General features: G+C 30.9%; 1 protein-coding gene and 1 long non-coding RNA gene across 4 annotated transcripts in view; one reads left to right on the top strand and one right to left on the bottom strand.

The window, feature by feature from the left end:
* LOC107442822 (vacuolar protein sorting-associated protein 4B) overlaps positions 1-19,035 on the top strand; it is a 105,112-nt gene that overhangs the window by 78,022 nt on the left and 8,055 nt on the right. For all 3 annotated transcript variants that reach the window (XR_015434956.1, XM_087166909.1, XM_087166902.1), the window contains exons 8-10: positions 5,371-5,452; positions 6,414-6,545; positions 17,544-17,631. Coding sequence is in view for 2 of the 3 variants with exons in the window: in XM_087166909.1 (XP_087023035.1) it covers positions 5,371-5,452; positions 6,414-6,545; positions 17,544-17,631 (302 nt within the window). In the remaining variant the exon portion in view is untranslated. The remainder of the gene's footprint in view (positions 1-5,370; positions 5,453-6,413; positions 6,546-17,543; positions 17,632-19,035) is intronic.
* Positions 5,943-19,035, bottom strand: part of LOC147816523 (uncharacterized) — a 127,233-nt gene continuing 114,140 nt past the window's right edge. The window contains exon 4 of the long non-coding RNA XR_015434960.1: positions 5,943-6,165. This is a non-coding gene — a long non-coding RNA (uncharacterized LOC147816523). The remainder of the gene's footprint in view (positions 6,166-19,035) is intronic.

The raw sequence follows: 19,035 nt of genomic DNA, 5'->3' as shown, positions 1-19,035 counted from the left end.
TTTAGAATTGGTCGTAAGTAAAAACCCTATAAGTCTAATTTATTAAAACAAGAATCATACATTAAAAAAACGAACACTTGAAAATTTTTATTAGCTGTCCAAAGCAAGCTGGTTACTCTGTATTACACAATAAAAATAGTTTTTGAAAATGGTAAATTGACTGAGTTTTATCCATATTTATCTCATTGCGTATAATTTAAGATCAAAGAAAGTTCATCTTCATTACTGGTGTATAATTCAACCCTCTGATTTCTGTAAAATTTTGGGGCTTTGAAAAGTCTACTTATACACCAGGATATAGAGCTCATACGTTTCAATGCAAATGTTCGAATTTTATTATCATATTTCTCTTAAGATACCATGCATTTATATAGTGTCTATATGAAGCTTATTGAAAAATACTGAAAAGGAATGCTTTGTTTTAAGGAAGGAACAGAATTGTCTTTTCGAATTAAGTATTTACCACGAATAGCCATTATTTATCATAAACACTTTGCATCATATGAAAGTCATAATTAAAAAAATGAAGCCCTTATAATGAATAAATTTTTATTGAAAATGCTTTTTTTATTTTTATTTATTCTCCCTCTTTAGAAAAACTAATTTTACTTCCAAAATAATTTTTTGATTATGATTTGCTATAAAGATTTTCAGAAAAAAATAATATTTACTCAGTTTTTGGTGAATTATTAAAAGAATGTAAACTTCGTGGTTACTAAATACTATTACAAATGTTACGATATGCTTTTTGACTGAAACTTCTGTTTAAACTTATGATTACTTATCTCATTAAAATGAACATTATCTAAAGGGAGCTTCTTTTAGTACAGTAAAAAAAATAGCAAACTTTTACACTACAAAAGATGAACATAATTGCTGTATATTAAGAATTGGAACAACAATTAAAAGTTCGAAGTGAATTTAAATGCAATGCATGTAATATGTGGATCTGCAGCTCAGCCAGTTAAATATATATAACCTTTTTTAGGGGTCTGGTTCATTTAATCGACAATCACTTCATCAACAGGCCATTTCATCGACAGGCCATTTCATCGACTAGGTCATTTCGTCGACAGGCCGTTTCCTCGACAGGGTTGTTTCGTCGACAGGCCATTTCGTCGACAGGGTCATTTCGTCGACAAGTCATTTCGTCGACAAGTCATTTCGTCGACAAGTCATTTCGACGACAGGGTCATTTCGTCGACAAGTCATTTCGTCGACAGGGTCATTTCGTCGACAGGGTCATTTCGTCGACAAGGTCATTTCATCGACAGGGTCATTTCGTCGACAAGTCATTTCGTTGACAGGGTCTTTTCATTTACAGGGTCATTTCGTCGACAGGGTCTTTTCATTGACAGGGTCATTTCGTCGACAGGGTCATTTCGTTGATAGTGTCATGCGTAATTCTGAAACTATTTTAGAGATTTAATCTAAATATTTCTATTATAAATTAGAAAAATGCACTTATTTAATTTTATACTGAAGTAAAATTCTTTATGGCGGTTTATTGTTCCAATTGCACTAAAAGAAGTTCGCTTTTTAAATTAATTAATTGGTAGTTGAGAAGCGTTTAAACGGTTGATGCATCGAAATCTACTTTTCTATATCTAAATCGTAATAGCTCGACACTTATTTTTAGGATAGGTAAGGATTGTCTTCAGAACATTACCAAGCATGATATCCGGACCGTGGTTACAGTTAATATAGTGTGACGTTAACTATCAAATTGTTTTAATATCAAATCAAATTAATAAAATATATTTTTAGAATTAAAAGTAATAAAAATATATTACAATGAAAATTTAGACACTATTTCAAGGAGAGGAAAGCTAAATTTATTGCTGTAAAAATTTTCAACATTTTTACATAAATTTTAACAAAAACATACACATCAGTCGAATTCTCACAGAAATGAAAATAATCATAGACCTAATTATTATATCTGCGTAAGTAGAAAAAAAATTCTAGGTTTTTTATGATGGAAAAGTAATTTCTTAATGTTCACTTTAATTGCAATTTAAACTTTTTGTTCAGCATCTTTAACATTAGGACAGGAATATGCGTATTCGAACAAACGAATTGAGTCTTAGTTTCGTTACTACTATTAGAGATTTCGAAGAACAATAGGAACACAAACTTGATGTTTAGGTATTTACCGAGGCGGTTGTAGATTCCCACAATATTTAAAGTCCTACTCACCTTACCAAAATTGTTTAGATGCACGGGCGTAACGTTGCAAGCCTGTTAGTGTTTGGTCTTCACAAAATATGTTTTTTCTATGAATAGTGAATTTAATAATAGTATTAATTATTCAATTCTAATCTAATACTATCAAATTATACTATTTTTGAATTATACTATTATTGTAATTAAATAATAATAGTATAATTTAATAAGAATAATAATAGTAGTAAGTAAATGATGAATTAATTCATTTTTTATTTGCAGGATTTAAATTAGACACATTTTGCTTAAAAGAAAATTAACAAAAAGTCAAGCTTGGAATTTAAACGTAAGAATAAATAACTCCTTCTCTACAAAAAAGAAAAAAAAATCTTGCAATTAAAATTTGACCAATTTTTTACTAGTATAATTGCTGAAATTTTTAACTGATTTTCTACACAGGATGAAAACACAATTTTCAAACGCTTACTGACCACTATTAGCACGACTTATCGCCAATCAAATTTTTGATTATTTTCTGCCTGAACAAGCCAGGAGACTCAAAACTAAAATGCAGAAAAAATGAAAATAAAAAATGCATATGTATTTAAAATATCAAGTTTGTTCAATAGACTAGAAATGAGAAAAACAATTTATAAAAATTTTCACGCATAGCAAAAACCACAAGGGCAAAATTTCACAAAATATTCTATCAACATTCAAAATTCCACTTTTTTCGTTTTGGTAACAAAAATTCACATTTCTTTATCAGGACACATATCAAACATGATATTTAAAAACATTTCCATTTACACTTTTTAAAGGACTTATTGCTCGCCTTTAAAATATATACTCTCACTGCAAATTTTATTAATTTAAATAAATTTTTATTCTCTTGCAAATCGAAAAGGAAAACATTTTAATATTTGAGTAAAAAAACAAGTTTGCTAAACTTATTTTAATAAAACATTAATGAGAATAAAATCAGATGTATATAGATAACTCTCCTCAATTATAAACTCAAAAGTCAATTTATTTGTTATATCGTAGTAAATTGCGTTTTTTTCCCAAATGTTTTAGATCATAAAAACCAATTAGACAGGTTTCCTCCCCTCCTCTGATTTAGAACCATTTTTTATATCATTTCGATTGCATCGCATACCGAGGATGTGGAATCATTGTGAGTCCTTTTTTTTTTTTTTTACATTAACGAAGTTTATTTTATAAGGTAAAAAAACTTATAAATGTTTAGGGAACATATAGGATAAAATACATATTAAACTATTAAACGCCAAAACGTTATAAATAATTAATTAAATAAGAAATAAAATAAACTGGAAATGCGAGAACAAGATTTCTGTTTCAAATTATATTTCATTTAAATTTCACAAGAATTGTCAGAAACTTCCCTCTTCAGCAGAATAGCTGACAAAGAAATGAGGAAGAGGATTAGAACAAAAATTTTTATCAACATTATTTCCCAATATGTTTTCCAAGTTGGATTTTCATTTTATTTTTCCCCTCATGCATTTTTTTCCCAAGATTTTTATAATACTAGGAAGTTCAGCCCGTTGCTCACTTCGCTCGCCAACCTTCGTAATAGCCACTCATACAACTTAGTTTGTTTTTTTCCTATATCGATCTTTCTTTTAAAGAGAAAATATATAAATATTGAAATTTCATGTAAGAAAATTTTATTAATATGTCAATAGCAACAAAATTAACGATTACTTGCATATGAAAAAAAAATCAACTGAGCTTGAAAAAAATAAATGTCTAAACAAAATTTTTGATAAAACAAGAAGTAATCTTACTAGCAAACTATCTAAAAGGTTTGTGTTTTTCGGATTAAATTCTTTGCAAACATCACCATTGTTATCATTGCAAAAGTTAGTTCCTTTTCCTTCTCTTTTTTTTTTGGACAAGATTTTAAACTGTATTAATGCGTTTTACTCATTGCGGGGAAACGTTATATAAGTATAATTTTCTTTTTTATCGACAGAAAATTTTTGCAGCTGAAATGGCCTGTTGACGAAAAAGCCTTGTCATTGAAATTATCTATCGACCACATGGTTTCATTATCTCACAGATTCACTTTATACCGTCTTTTTTTCCTTCCTAATTTCACCCGTCATTCACTCCCTACATCAAGAATCATTCACAATAGTTGTTGCAATTGCTTTTGCGATGATAATCTACAATAATGTACATTAAAAATTAATCTTAGAAACAAATGTGTTAAATATGATTAGAAAAAAATTGTGTAGTATACAACTTAAATATGTAAAATACAATTAATGTTTCGTTTTTGCAACGTGATATGATTAGAGGAGTAGGCAATTTTCAAATGAAATGCTTTTTTCCGGCAACTTCAACATACTATTAAGATTTTGCATCAGGCTAGGCTTAAAAAATTTCATCAGAAATATACTAAATTACAAAAAAGTGCAAGGGGCATAACGTCTATTGTAAAAGAATCATAAGACTAGTTTCAAAATTACGCTTGACTTTGCCTACAAAATAATCTTCTCTTAATATTGTCAACGAAATGACCCCTGTCGACAAAATGACCCTGACGACAAAATGACCCTGTCGACGAAATGACCCTGTCGACAAAACTACCCTGTCGACGAAATGACTTGTCAACGAAATGAACCTGTCGACAAAATAACCCTGTCGACGAAATGATTTGTCGGTAAAATGACCCTGTCGATGAAATGATCGTATCGATGAAATGACCCTGTCGACAAAATGACCCTGTCGACGAAATGACTTGTCGATGAAATTATCCTGTCGACGAAATGACCCTGTCGACGAAATGACTTGTCGACGAAACGACTTGTCGACGAAATGACCCTGTCGACGAAATGACCTGTCGACGAAATGACTTGTCGACGAAATGACCCTGTCGACGAAATGACCCTGTCGAGGAAACGGCCTGTCGACGAAATGACCTAGTCGATGAAACGGACTGTCGATGAAGTGGTGTCGATTAAATGGTGTGTCGATGAAGTGATTGTCGATGAAATGAATGCGACCCCTTTTTTAGTATTGTTGCCTTTTGCAATAATTTTATTTTTGTTATAAATGGTAATTTTTTTAGTTTGTATTTTTATCAAGTTTTGTTTTGTGTCAGACTATTACTTTTTTTTCAAGTTTTTGAAAATGAATTTAATTTCAATATTTATATTCTTCATTCCTGTTTAGGTGTTGGAACTGACAATGACGGTATTCTTGTTTTAGGGACTACAAGCATACCTTGGGCAATAGATGCTTCTATTCGTAGGAGGTAATATGACTTTTTATGTAATAAAACAGTGTTTTCTAGAGTTCTTTCAAGTCAGTAAGAACAGAAGAAATGTTGAATTTTCAGGGAATTTGATTTTGGCTCATAAAATCTGAGGGTAGTCACAGAAAGTTAAATTTAAGGGAAAATCTGCAAAACTTCGGCATGAAATTGATGATTAATCTTAGGTTTAATCACCAACTCTTAATATTCTCAATGACAGTCATAGAATTAGCAGTAGCACTGTGTAGCTGTTGATATTCAAGTAAGTTTTGACATCTATTGTACTTATTTCTTTAAAATATTTCACATTGCCGTGGAACTTTTACATCATATTTTCTTTTGGTGATTTATGTTTTTTACAAAATCTCATTGTTTGAAATAATAAATTTTAAAAAAATCTTTGTGATATAACGTATAATTTTTCCTCCTTTTCCCTTCTTCACTCAGATACTTCCCAAAATCACAATTGGCCAAATAAATGTTAACCAGTTAACAACACAAATATTTATTAACAAAGAAAAAAAATGAAGTTTGAAGAAAATTAATGTAACCAATCCACCTAAACAATTCGCTTCCGTTCTCCATCAGAGCGTTCCCTCCTCTGTCTTTTTACATCTACCTTGATGACAGCGCCATCCCAACATGGAGGCATGACAATCTTGTTCCACTGTTATATAGTCAAACTTTAGTTTAGGGTTTTGTTGCTAGAAAAACTGTAATAGGGAAAATTAATTTCTCAAATAAAGTAGTACCATGTGTGTTTAAAATTAATGTATTTTAAAAGTAATTATTTGTAAATTGTAGAACTTTTGTGGAGTCTCTTTTTTCACCAAAAAAATATTTTTAATTGTAAAATTATAACTTGTTTCTAAACTTGCTTGTCTTTATTTAAACTTTTTAGTTCTTAATTTCTTATCTATGACGGGTTACATTGTTAATAAAGAATTATTTTTACATTTAGGTTTGAGAAAAGAATGTATATTCCTTTGCCTGAGGAAAGGGCTAGAACAACAATGTTCAAATTAAATATTGGTGACACACCAAATGAATTGAATGAAGATGATTTTAAAACTCTTGGCAAAGAAACTGAAGGGTAGGTCATTGAAAAATTCTTTAACACATATTTATATTTTTATTTATATGCAGAAATATATATATATATATATATATATATATATATATATATATATATATATATATATATATATATATATATATATATATATATATATATATATATAAAGTTAAAAATATAGAGAAAACATGGAAAATAATGTTTTTTACACACACAAGAAAAGCTCTACACAAGAAACAAAAGCACCACACTTCACGACATGGACTGTATGTATTAAAAAAGAAGAGAAGTAAAAATGTATATGTATATTAATAGCGCCATCTATTAAGTAACAAGGTAAGGCGTGAACATTCACCCCCCGTTGACATGTTATTAACATTCAACAACAATCAAAATAAAATTGAAAAAATATATTTCACAATAAAATAAGTTTAATTTGGCATAGGAAGAAGACACACTCGCGAGATGGCTCGCTTGTACTCTCCATGTTGAGTTTTAACCTTGACGACCCTGATTAAATTATCAGTACCACTAAATATCTCTACGATTCTACCCAAGGGCCATTTAAAGGTAGGCATATTATCTTCGATGAGGATCACTAAATCACCAATTTTAATATTACACTTTTTGAACTGCCACTTATAACGTTGCTGTAAATCACTTAAATATCCTCGGTACCACTTATTCCAAATAAGCTGTACTAATTTTGTCACCTCCTGAGTGTACCTTCCTTTGACATGGTTAGGTTAGGTTTAACAATCGAGTTCATGGATCTGCCTATCAGAAAATGAGCTGGTGTAAGAGCATTTAAATCCTCCACACTGCTCGATAAAGGGCACAAGGGCCGGGAGTTTAAAATTCCCTCGATTTGAATACAGACAGTTAAAAACTCTTCATAGGTCAAAAATGCTTTGCCAACAACTCTCTTAAGATGGTATTTTACAGACTTTACGGCAGCCTCCCACAAGCCACCAAAAGAAGGCGCTCTCGGCGGAATGAATTTCCATTCAATACCTTCACTAGACAAAAAGGCAGAGCGCTCTTCTTCTGGCTGCTTAACTAATCTCAACAGCTTATTAATTTCCCTATTTGCGCCAACAAAATTTTTGCCGTTATCGGAATACAATTTAGAACTCTTACCACGGCGAGCAAAAAACCTTCTAAGAGTGGCAATAAAAGCCTCCGAAGTTAGATCCGATACCATCTCTATATGAAGAGCCTTTGTTACAAAACATACAAATATACATAAATACATTTTATGGAGCATACCTTTTCTCTGATTTCGATATTTGATCATAAAAGGACCACAGAAATAAACTCCAGAGCAATTAAAGGGAAAATTTGGAACTACTCTGTCTCTGGGAAGACTACCCATTAGTTGAGTCATCGCAATTGGTTTTGCTTTAAAGCAAACAATACACTCGCGCACTAATTTTCTGCACAGAGAGCGACCACCCAAAGGCCAAAACCTTTCTCTAACTAAGTGCAGAAGGGAAGAAGCCCCAGTATGAAGATTTTTAATGTGACAATGCACTATTATTAGATTTGTCAATTTATGTTTATGGGGTAAAATTGCAGTATATTTAGCATCATAAGGTAAATCTGAATTACCCAGTCGTCCATCTACTCTCAATATTCTATCACTATCAAGGAAGGGATTTAGAATTTTTAATTTGCTCTTAGGGGGAACAACCTTCTGTTGTTTTAAACCTTGAATATCATTTAAAAACACCTCTTCTTGGACCATTCTGATCAGTCTCTTTTCAGTTTGGTCTAACTCTGAAACACTAAGAGGTCCAGATTCCTTTAAATTAGATTGCTTAACATTAATTACAAATCTTAACACATAACTAAATATACTAAGAATTTTCACATAGTTATTACTTACACTTAATAAATCATATAAAAGAGATAACTTATAGTTAGTTGAAATACAAACATTAAAAACTGGAGTATCAGAATCAAAACCTGTCTTTAGTTCACAAGAGTAGTCATATTCGTTCGTCATGGGTGAGCTTGTTTGCTCATTGAATAACTCACCTTGTTCCAGAAATGGTGGGCCATTCCACCAAATTTTCTGATAGTGAATATCACGAGGGCTTAACCCACGGGAAACAAGTTCGGCAGAATTAAGAGATGACGGCACGTGAACCCAGTGACAGTTTTCTGTCAAGGTTTGAACCTTGGAAACACAGTGGGCGATAAATGTCTTCAGGTGGTTCGCTGGTGTATTCAACCACACTAATGCAATCGTAGAATCGGTATGAAGTACAGTTTCGCTAATTTCTAATCGTAAAGATGCACGTAATTTTTGCACAAGCTCGGCTAAAAGAACACAGCTCAAGGCGGGGAATCGAAATCACTCGAATTGGTGATACACGTCATTTGCTTGCGAGAATAGTCACTTTAGCACTATGCGTTGAAGTGAAACAATGAAGATAGACTACAGCTCCATAGGCTGCTTCAGACGCATCTGCGAATCCCTGGAGGACAACTCGTTGAAATTCGTCCGAAAGAATAAATCTATCAATTTTCACATCCTCGATGCACTTTAAAGATGTCATAAAATCATTCCAATCCTCGCTGATTGGATTTGGCAGAACTTCAACCCAATCTAGTTTTTGTTGCCACAATCGCTGTAATAGGATTTTAGCTCTTGTCAAGACTGGTGCTAAAAAACCAAGAGGGTCGTATAATTTAGCTATCACGCTGAGAACTTCACGCTTAGTGTATGATGATTTTACTGTGGTTGACACCTTATAAACAAACTTATCTTCGAATGGCTTCCAGCTGATGCCCAGAGCTTTGACCGATAAGTCATTATCGATAGAAAATGAGTGCTCGACATCAGATGAAGATGAACTATTTCACAATTTATCAGAATTCGAAGACCATTTGTGAAGTTTCATTCCGCAGGACTGCAGAGAATCTCGAAGTTGGAGTTGCAATTGGCGGGCAGTTTCTAGATTCTGGGCTCCGCTTACAACGTCATCCATATAGGTGTCATGCAGAAGAGCTTCCGAAGCCAAAGGATATCGATATTTTTCATCTTCGGCCAGTTGTTGCAGAGTTCTTATTGCAAGGAAGGGGGCATTGGACATTCCGTAAGTTACTGTTTTCAACCTGTAAACTGAAACTTCAGCATTAAGTCCAGGTTTCCACACTATTCTCTGAAGGTCTCTTTGATCCGGATCTATCAATATTTGTCTGTACATCTTTTTTTATGTCCGTGGCATATTTGTGCCTTCTAAAACGAAAAATTGTTTCAAACACATCTTCCTTTACTTCACCCTTCATTAAAATGTCATTCAAACTTAGGCCTGTTGTAGTAGGAGATGAAGCATTGAAGATGACTCTCATCTTAGTAGTCAATTTATCAGGGCGTAATATTACATGGTGTGGTATGTAGTAATGTGTGGGCGACTCACTTTCTTCACTCACCTTTTCCAAATGGCCCAGTTCCTCATACTCACGCAAGAAATCCGTATATAACGACAAATACTCTGAGTCCCTAGACAAACGCTTCCACAAACAATTAAGTTGCCTCAAAGCTATGTTCTTAGACTGCCCAAGACACGACGGATCCTTACTCAAGGGCATTGCAACTACATATCACCATCGGCATTTCTTTTATGGGTGCTTACAAAATGATCCTCACAAAAAGACGCCTCTGTATCCTTTGCAATTTCTACTTCGACATTTTCAATATTACAAAATCGTTTCAAAGTTTTATTCAAGTCATCGTCAAGAATCAACCCACAATGAACATGACCAACATCCACCTGATCAACGCTGCCATTCAGGACAAACCAGGGATGAGATTTTTCTGCTTTTTAGCTGATTTCCGCTTTTTTCACTTTTATCACTTGAATTTCAGCTTTTTTTATCAAATATTTAGATTTTTCTAAAAATTTCACTTTTTTTTCATAAGTATTCCGCTTTTTCAGAAAATTCACCGATTTTCAAAGAGAAACGGAAAATTCAAACTACATAGCTACCAATCCTTTCTCATTTTTACTTATTTTACCTATTTTCTCCCCTTTTACTCGCAGCAGATAAGATTTTCCAAATTTTTTACCCGCCCTCCAGATAGATCCGATTTTTGTAGTTCAAACGAAACTGCTTCTGACAAGCCTTTTAGAGGTTTCAAGCCTGGAATCTGCTAATATCTCGATTCTTATTCACACGATTTTAATATCAAACATACCTTTTCATATTTGCGTGTTGCGATTCTGATTCACGCGATTTGAATATTGTACCTTGCGATTCTTATTTACGAGATTTAAAAATCCGATATTGTGATTCGTATTTACACCATTTTAAAAACCTATGAAGCGATTCGTATTCACGCAAGTTTAAAATTCAATGTCTTGATTTGCTCATGCGACTTATAATATCAAACATTGATTTTCGTATTTATACGTGATTTTAAAATGAGGCATTTGGATTTGCATTCTAAAAATTATGCATCCTGATTCTTATTTATTCAATCTAAAAATTACACATCATGATTCGTATTTTCGCGATCTAAAAATTATCAATCGTGATTTGTATTTACACATTTAAAAAATTCTGTATCCCAGTTTGTATTTTCACATTTTCAAAATCGTATATCTAGTTTCATATTCATGTGATTTCAAAATCCATAATTGTTATTCATATTCACGCAATTTTAAGATCAACTATCGTGATTCTTGTAAGAAGTAAATTTATTTTTTAATTAGTTACTATAAAGGTGACTGTTTTTCTAACGACGATTATTAGTATATGTAAGTGTTAAGGCCTGTTTACACGGTCCAATTTCTTGAATCCGAGAAATTGGACGGATTTCTCTATCCAAGAAATTGGATGATTCGTTGACACTATCCAAGTTCTTGAATGTCGCTGATTCGGTGAAAGAAAGACTTGCGCATGCGCATTGTTCATATTCAACAATATAAAATAATACTTACATAAGTTTAAAATTACTAAATAAATTCAAATAAAATCATAATAACACAAATAAACCTCAACAGATCAATTTATTTGGACAAAAATCTATGAAAACCCACATCAAAATGACATAATTTGTTGCCAGCTTGTTGACGTCACAAAACCTAACACGCTGATTGGTTAAGGGAGAAAAAACTTGGATGGAAAGTAGAACATGCTCTACTATCGTCCAAGAAGTTGGACCAATTTCTTGGATGTTTGTTTACACGATCCAAGTTCAAAGCAAAACAAGTTTCCATCAATATCAATCAATCTCTGTCAAAGAAATTGGATCGTCTAAACAGGCCTTTACAACATCAGAGAAACTGGAAGGGAATATATTGAAAACTTACATTCTGTGCTTGCAAGGAAGAAAAAATAGGATTTGTCACAAGATGTTTGAAGATGGACTAACGACTAAATATAGCAAACATAAAAGATATAGCAAACAAAAGCAATCACTTAAAAAGGGATTTAATTATTATTTTTTTTTTGGAAAAATAGTTAATTAACTCATCATCAAAATTTTATTTATAATTGCTGTTATTTATGCTATAAAATACAAAATTCTTATCAAATAAAAAACAATTATCTAAACAGTTGCTGATTGTCATGTAATTTTTCAAACTAAAATAGCAATTTTAGTATGTTAAGGAGTTACTATATATTTCTACTTCACTGTTATTGATATGTTTCAAAGGGCTCTAGTTAGATCAAACTATAATATGAACATAATGATTCGGTCCATTGTTAAAGTTTTTTTTTCCAATATAATTTAAAAAGTAATATTACTGATATATTTGCTATAAATCACATAACAGTATTTATTAAAAGAAATGAAATATTAATGTATATTCTCAGTAGTTTTAATTTGCTAAACCAGGTAGTTTTTCAAGTAACAATTATCTCTTATGTGAACTGAGGAAAAATATAATTTCCAGCTTTAGTTTTTCAATTGGTAATTTTTATTTTCACTAAATGTTAAGTATCAATGTAATCATTTATATAATAATAGATTAGTACACAATTGTATGTCAACACATTATTTATAACCTTAAACTGTCTGGAATTTATTATTAAAGGGTTGCGCTTGCGTAAAATTTACTAACGTGCAAATTCAGCTTTTTTGCCTTTTGGCTAATCTCATCCCTAGACAAACCCAAACACAGTATTTTGCAACAACAATTTGGAATTTTGAGGATAAAATCGTTCCGGCCTCAACAATTCGTAAAACACCTCCGCACCTAATAACATATCAATTTTCTCAGGCTTGTTAAAATTATTATCAGCTAATGACACGAACTCTGAAATACTAACATCCACATCAAGTCTTAATTGCAACCTTTTAGTCTATTTGTAATAAGATCAGTAATTTTATCAACCACTAGCATCGATAATTCTCTAACAAAACTCTTATCCTTATTTGCCACTAAAGTTCTAACGCATTTGTTTACTACCATAGTTGCATCATTAACACACGAAACCATTGTATTTATTTTCTCCAATCTTAATTGCAACCTCTCCGCGCACGCCTTAGTACACAAACATGATTGAGACCCAACATCCAGCAAACATCTAACTTCAATCCATTCAGAAAATTTATTTTTAACATGTGCGCGAACTGTACTCAGAAGTACGTTTTTAGGTTTGTTTTTCTCAAGGCTAGTCGCTACAATTTGCGGTTGCGATATCACTTCCGAAGTTTCCTCTTTCTTCCTTGGAACGAAAGCTGGGGCATCTAATTTGAATTGAGAAGTGGGATGATTAAAATATTCACGCGGGAAATGAATCATCGTATGATGAGGCTTAGAGCAGAAACAGTTTTTCTTTGAAGGGCATTCACTTAACCTGTGGGGTGCGAAACAACGAAAACAAAGATTATTCCCTTTCAATACCTCAATTCTCTCATATACTGACATAGTCTTAAATAGGGGGCAGGTAGCGAGGGGATGTATATTTCTGCACAGAACACACTTCGAATTATTAGTCTCCGCAACAAACACTTTAGATATATTTTTGCCAGCACGCAAAGGGGAGTACTTCTGAAATTTATTTCCTCCCACGCGTTTTATTTCACCAGCACTATTCCGATTGATTAACTCATTTGTACCTTTACCTCTCGATGATAAGTAAATATCACATTCACGTCCAAGTTAGTGAGGTAAGAAAAAGGTTTCACCTTGCTGAATCCCAATGTGAGTCATTAATTCCCGATCAAGAGTTTCGAAAATTTTATCAGAAACAATAAGATCGCATAAAGATTTAAAATCTGTAACTTTACGTATTTGGCAGTAATAGTCAAAGGATGCACATTGTAAAAAATTATTTATCAATCAACTCAAATAAATTCAATAATAATTCTTAATTAAAGGTAAAGGTAAAATTACCTTACCTGCAATTTCTGTTGTTCTTCAATTTTCCCGGTGAGAAGATGGAAAGCTTTTCTTTCGCTTTAAAAAGGATCGCTACTCTTGTAAAAATAAAAAGATGTCAATAATAAAAAGTAACAAGTTTTGCCATTAAAGGAGTTAACTATTTCTTTTTAAAACATTTAATATTTAACACAAAACGTAACAAGAAACATAATTGATAACGAAACATTAAGCTTTTTTGAAATGAGCATAACATATCAACCTCTTCTCTCTGAGGCGATCATTCCCCTTCTGTTTACAAAACTTCCGCCTCGCTACAGTTACAGTTAAAATTTTAAAGTTAGATTGTTCATCGCAGTTTCTCGACACACATAGTCTAGAAGCAAACTGGACATAACTTTTAGACGGTAATTTTCTAGCCCTTTTAAAATTATTCAGGCATTCTTGGGGAGTAGGTTCAAATTCTTTTAAAGCCAAATTTTTTAACTTTTCGTAATCACACAAATCTCCCTGACAAACATACACTAATAAACTATTAACTCTATCTCCTAAAAGATTTAACAGAATTTCGGCTTTATATTTATTAGGCACTGATTTATTTTCGAATACTTTTTCTAACGAATTGAAAAATAAATTAAACGATTCTGACTTAGCCGGCACTGAAATTGTTAAAACCTTAACACTTTTGATTAAACTTTCCAAACTATCTGAATCTGTTTCGCCATTCACTGTAGTCTGAGATGCATTAGCTAGGTTACCACTAATTTTTGCCAACTCTAACTGTTTTTCTAATTGAGCTAACTTTAATCTTTCTAATTCTATTTCCTGTTCCGATTCTCGCTTAGTTTTTTCTAACTTTTCCTTTCTTTCTTCTAAAACATGCCCAATTAGATCGCGCACAAACTCAATATCAGTTTTAACTATATCACTATTTTCAATTATGAGCTTTAAATCTACTATTTTAGGATTATCTGGAATTATTAAACCTAATTCCTGTGCAATCACAATCAACTCATCTTTTTTAAAGTTCAATTTAAGTGCCATTAATATCAGCCACTGCTAAAACAACACTTTAAATTAGAAATGCTATCAACTCCACACCCAAATCGAAAGCAATTACTAAGCGAAATTACTTAACAATGTAAACAACACACAAAACGAAAGCAACTCTACTAAGGCAATATTAAACATACTACTAGGCAGTATTAATACATATCAAAAACACTCAACACAGACCGAAAAGAAACAAAAAACACAATCGAAAAAAATAAAAAAACATATAAACCAAACTAGGCAGAAACGAAAGCTAAGCCAATTCAATACAATAAAACAAGCAACACAATTCTCAAATTACAACTAATCACTAATCGAAAATTCCACTTACCCTGAAAATCACAACAAACTAACACCACTACCTTTTCAGAATCTAATTAATAAGCCATAATTTATAACTCCCTACGCAACACATGTGAAATCACGATTTTTATTTTATTTTTAAAAAGACACTTCACTGACCTCTATCACAATTTTAAATTCACAAAATACATTCCCTAGTCACTAACTAACACCTCCGAGCTCATGTCGGACCAAAGATGTTTTTTATACACACAAGAAAAGCTCTGTATTTATTAAAAAAGAAGAGAAGTAAAAATGTATATGTATATTAATAGCGCCATCTATTAAGTAACAAGGCAAGGCGTGAACAAATAATAAAGATTAATGAAAAGAGAAGAAGAATTATGAAAATAAAATATTTTTAAAAATTAAAAAATGTATATATTAAATAACCGTAAAACAAAAAAAAAATGAAAAGATATCTCTTCATCAGCTCACGTGATTATATCCGCTAAAAGGAGTGTTTTCTAATATTGTATCAATGCAGCCAAAGCAAAATATATCATACATTAGTACAATTACATGTGAGTGTAATACTTACCTAACTAAACCTGGCACCATTTTTTGTAACTATTTAAGTAAAATTAGTAATAATATTAAAGAAGATTTTTTTGGATTATCACTAATAATCAACCGATTTTAGAATTTATTGAACAAAAGAAAATTAATTCTATTGCCACATTTGATTTCCAGGATGTTTTCAATAGCATTCCCCTTTCTAAACTAAAAGATGTTCTTTTGAGTTGCTACTATGATTTTAAAAATATCATTAACTACAATTTTGATTACTAGAAAATTCTTATTAGTTTTTGTCTCTTTAATAAATATCTTTACAATTAAAAAGATATTTTTATTCAAATTAATAAAATACTACAAAGGATCGAATTTTTCATCTCCCTTAGCTAACTTATTTTTACTCTATTACGAAAAAAATTATACTCTTAATATTAAATTTGTTTTTAGATTTACTGATGATTTAATTATCTTTAATTTTCTAGATTATGCAATTTTATTAAATAATATTTACTTCAAAGAAATAATCTTACTTCGTAATCATGGAGATAATTTTAATTTATTGAATTTGGGTATTAAAAAAAAAAAGATATTTGCTTTGTTGATTTATACAATAAAAGAAATTATTTTAATTTTAATATAAGTATACTAATTACTTGGAATTCTAATGTTTCAAAAAACATCTATTTAAATACCATTTTTAATCAAATGAATAGAATTAAAAGAATGTGTAGTAATGTTTATTTATCCAAAAAACAAATTGACAAACTGTTTCGAAATTTGATTAAAAAAAACAATGGATACCCAACTAATGTAATTAAATTCTATATAAAATCATTGAGTTTATTGTATGTTGTTATTAATAAATTTACTAAAAACTTCCTTGTTATATTATATTTTTGCCATCTGCAAATCCAAGTCAAGCAAATCTGTGACTGAAAGTCTATGCAAAACGGGCAAATCATGTTTCTCTCTTTTTTAAAAAAATAAATAAATTTTAATTTTCTAATATCATTAGAATTGTATAATTAAATAGCAATTGTATAATTAATAGCTAGTAATTTTTGTTAAAAATGTACATGAACCATTTTCTCCCTTGATCGTCATTAACACTAGAAGGACGGAAAATTAGTATATACCTATATTGCCCAAAAGCAGTCAAAATGACGGGATTTTGAATGCGTAAATAAATTTGTTTAAAATTAATTTTTAAAATTTTTTATATTATTTACAGTTATATAACAAGCTATTAGTAAATATTAACAATAAAAAAAAATTATATGTTGTACAAAAAGTCACAAAATTCTAAGAAATTGTGTCATTATATACATCATTGTTTTTCTAATTGAAATTAAAAGCAGTCAAAATGACTTCCTTAGGCAATCTAGTGTTAATAATTCATTAACAACTATGGGGGCTGATGAGCTAAGTGAATTGATGGTGGAGCCTCCTAGAATTTTAAAAAATAGTAACTTTAAAAACTTCAACTTTCAGTTATTGATATATTTTTAATCAAGTATATTAAAATGATTGCTAATTTTATTTGAATGATATTTTTATTCTTCAATGTAACGGAAAAAAATTTAACTGATTTTCAAATCTGTATTTTTTAATAAAAAATTTATTTTTTTTCTTTTATAATATTTTTGAGTTATAATATTTATAAATTGCTTTCAAAAAACAAAATTTCTTTTTTGACATTGTGTATTAGCTTCTCTATCTTATTTTGGTGATTCAATATTCAAGCTTTTTATCTTAATTCAAGGTTTTCCGGTGCAGATATATCAGTTCTTGTACGGGACGCATTACTGCAGCCTGTGAGAAAAGTCCAAACAGCTACACATTTCCGAAAGGTTTCTGTTCATCTATTTTACATCCACAAAAATTAATTTTATTTTTACTTAATATCAGTAAATTGCAAAAGTTTGTGACTATAATTTCAATTCCATTTATAAAAAAAATATAATTGTGCTGCTCGAGTGAGATTACGGAAATATGTCACCAACAAATGAATCTAGATAAGTGCTGTTGGCAACTGACTTGACCTAATGTTAAAAGCCAAACAAAACATTCTCATTTGGAATAAATATATATTTTAAGGAAAAAGGGTTTATTTCATGTGGTTGCACAAACTTTTGCAGTTTAATTCAAGGTTTTCCGGTGCAGATATATCAGTTCTTGTTCATTAATGCAGCCTTTGAGGAAAGTCCAAACAGCTACACATTTCCGACAGGTTTCTGTTCATCTATTTTACATCCACAAAAATTAATTTTATTTTTACTTAATATCAGTAAATTGCAAAAGTTTGTGACTAAATAGAATTACATTTATTAAAAAAAATGTAGTTGTGCTGCCCAAGTGAGATTACAGAAATATATGCAAAATGTTGATACCCAAGTTAAACTCATTTAGATAGTAATCGCGTGCCAGAAGCACGGCGATATTGTCGCAGAACGTTAGAGAGTTTTTTGCAGAGAGATTTTTCCTTTGTGAAGTAAAAAATTTTAAATTTCTTTTCTGCAGAAATATTGGAAAGATTTTTTTTTTCATCCAGAATTATATTCAAACGATGTCTTCCTCTCGCATAGGAGGGGAAAGAAATGCTCGCTATTTTTCTCTTCTCATTTGAGAACAATGAAGTAAAAAAATTTGTTTTTCTTTTCTCCAGAAATTTTTGAAGGATTCTTCTTTTTTTTATTATCCAGAATTAAATTAAAATGATGTCTTCCTCGCGCATAGGAGGGGAAGGAAATGCTCGAGATTTTTCTCTTCTCATTTGAGAATAATGAAGTAAAAAAGTGCGTTTTTAATTTCTCCAGAAATTTTCGAAATAATTTTTTTTTCGATCCAGAATTATATTCAAACGTTATCTTTCTCGCGCAGAGGAGGGAAAAGAAATGCTCATGGTTTTTCCATTTTCATTTGTTAATAATGAAATAAAAAATGGAGTGGAGGGTTTTGAACCGTGTCTGCATCAGGGCCCTGATGCAGACAACGGCGAAGTAGAAGAAACCGACGATGAAGGTGGAGCCCCCCCCCCTTTTTTTTTTTTCCATTTTACCTTTTCTGTTAATTTTATATTAAAGCCTGTATATATTTTTATTTCATTATTATTTTTTTCTTTTTATCTTATTAAACTTGGGTGAATTACTTTATCGTTTTTTCTTCTTTTTAAAATTATTTCTAAATAGTATATGTTTTTTTTAGTTGAGTTTGACAATAAAAAAAAACGGCGTTTTGTAGCGATTCAGAAAACC

Source organism: Parasteatoda tepidariorum, chromosome 1 (genome assembly GCF_982258835.1).
Source record: "Parasteatoda tepidariorum strain Cologne lab strain chromosome 1, Ptep-v5.0, whole genome shotgun sequence".
Lineage (NCBI taxonomy): Eukaryota > Metazoa > Arthropoda > Arachnida > Araneae > Theridiidae > Parasteatoda > Parasteatoda tepidariorum.
Note: the sequence above shows the minus strand (reverse complement) of the source record. Positions and strands in the feature narration are given on the sequence as shown.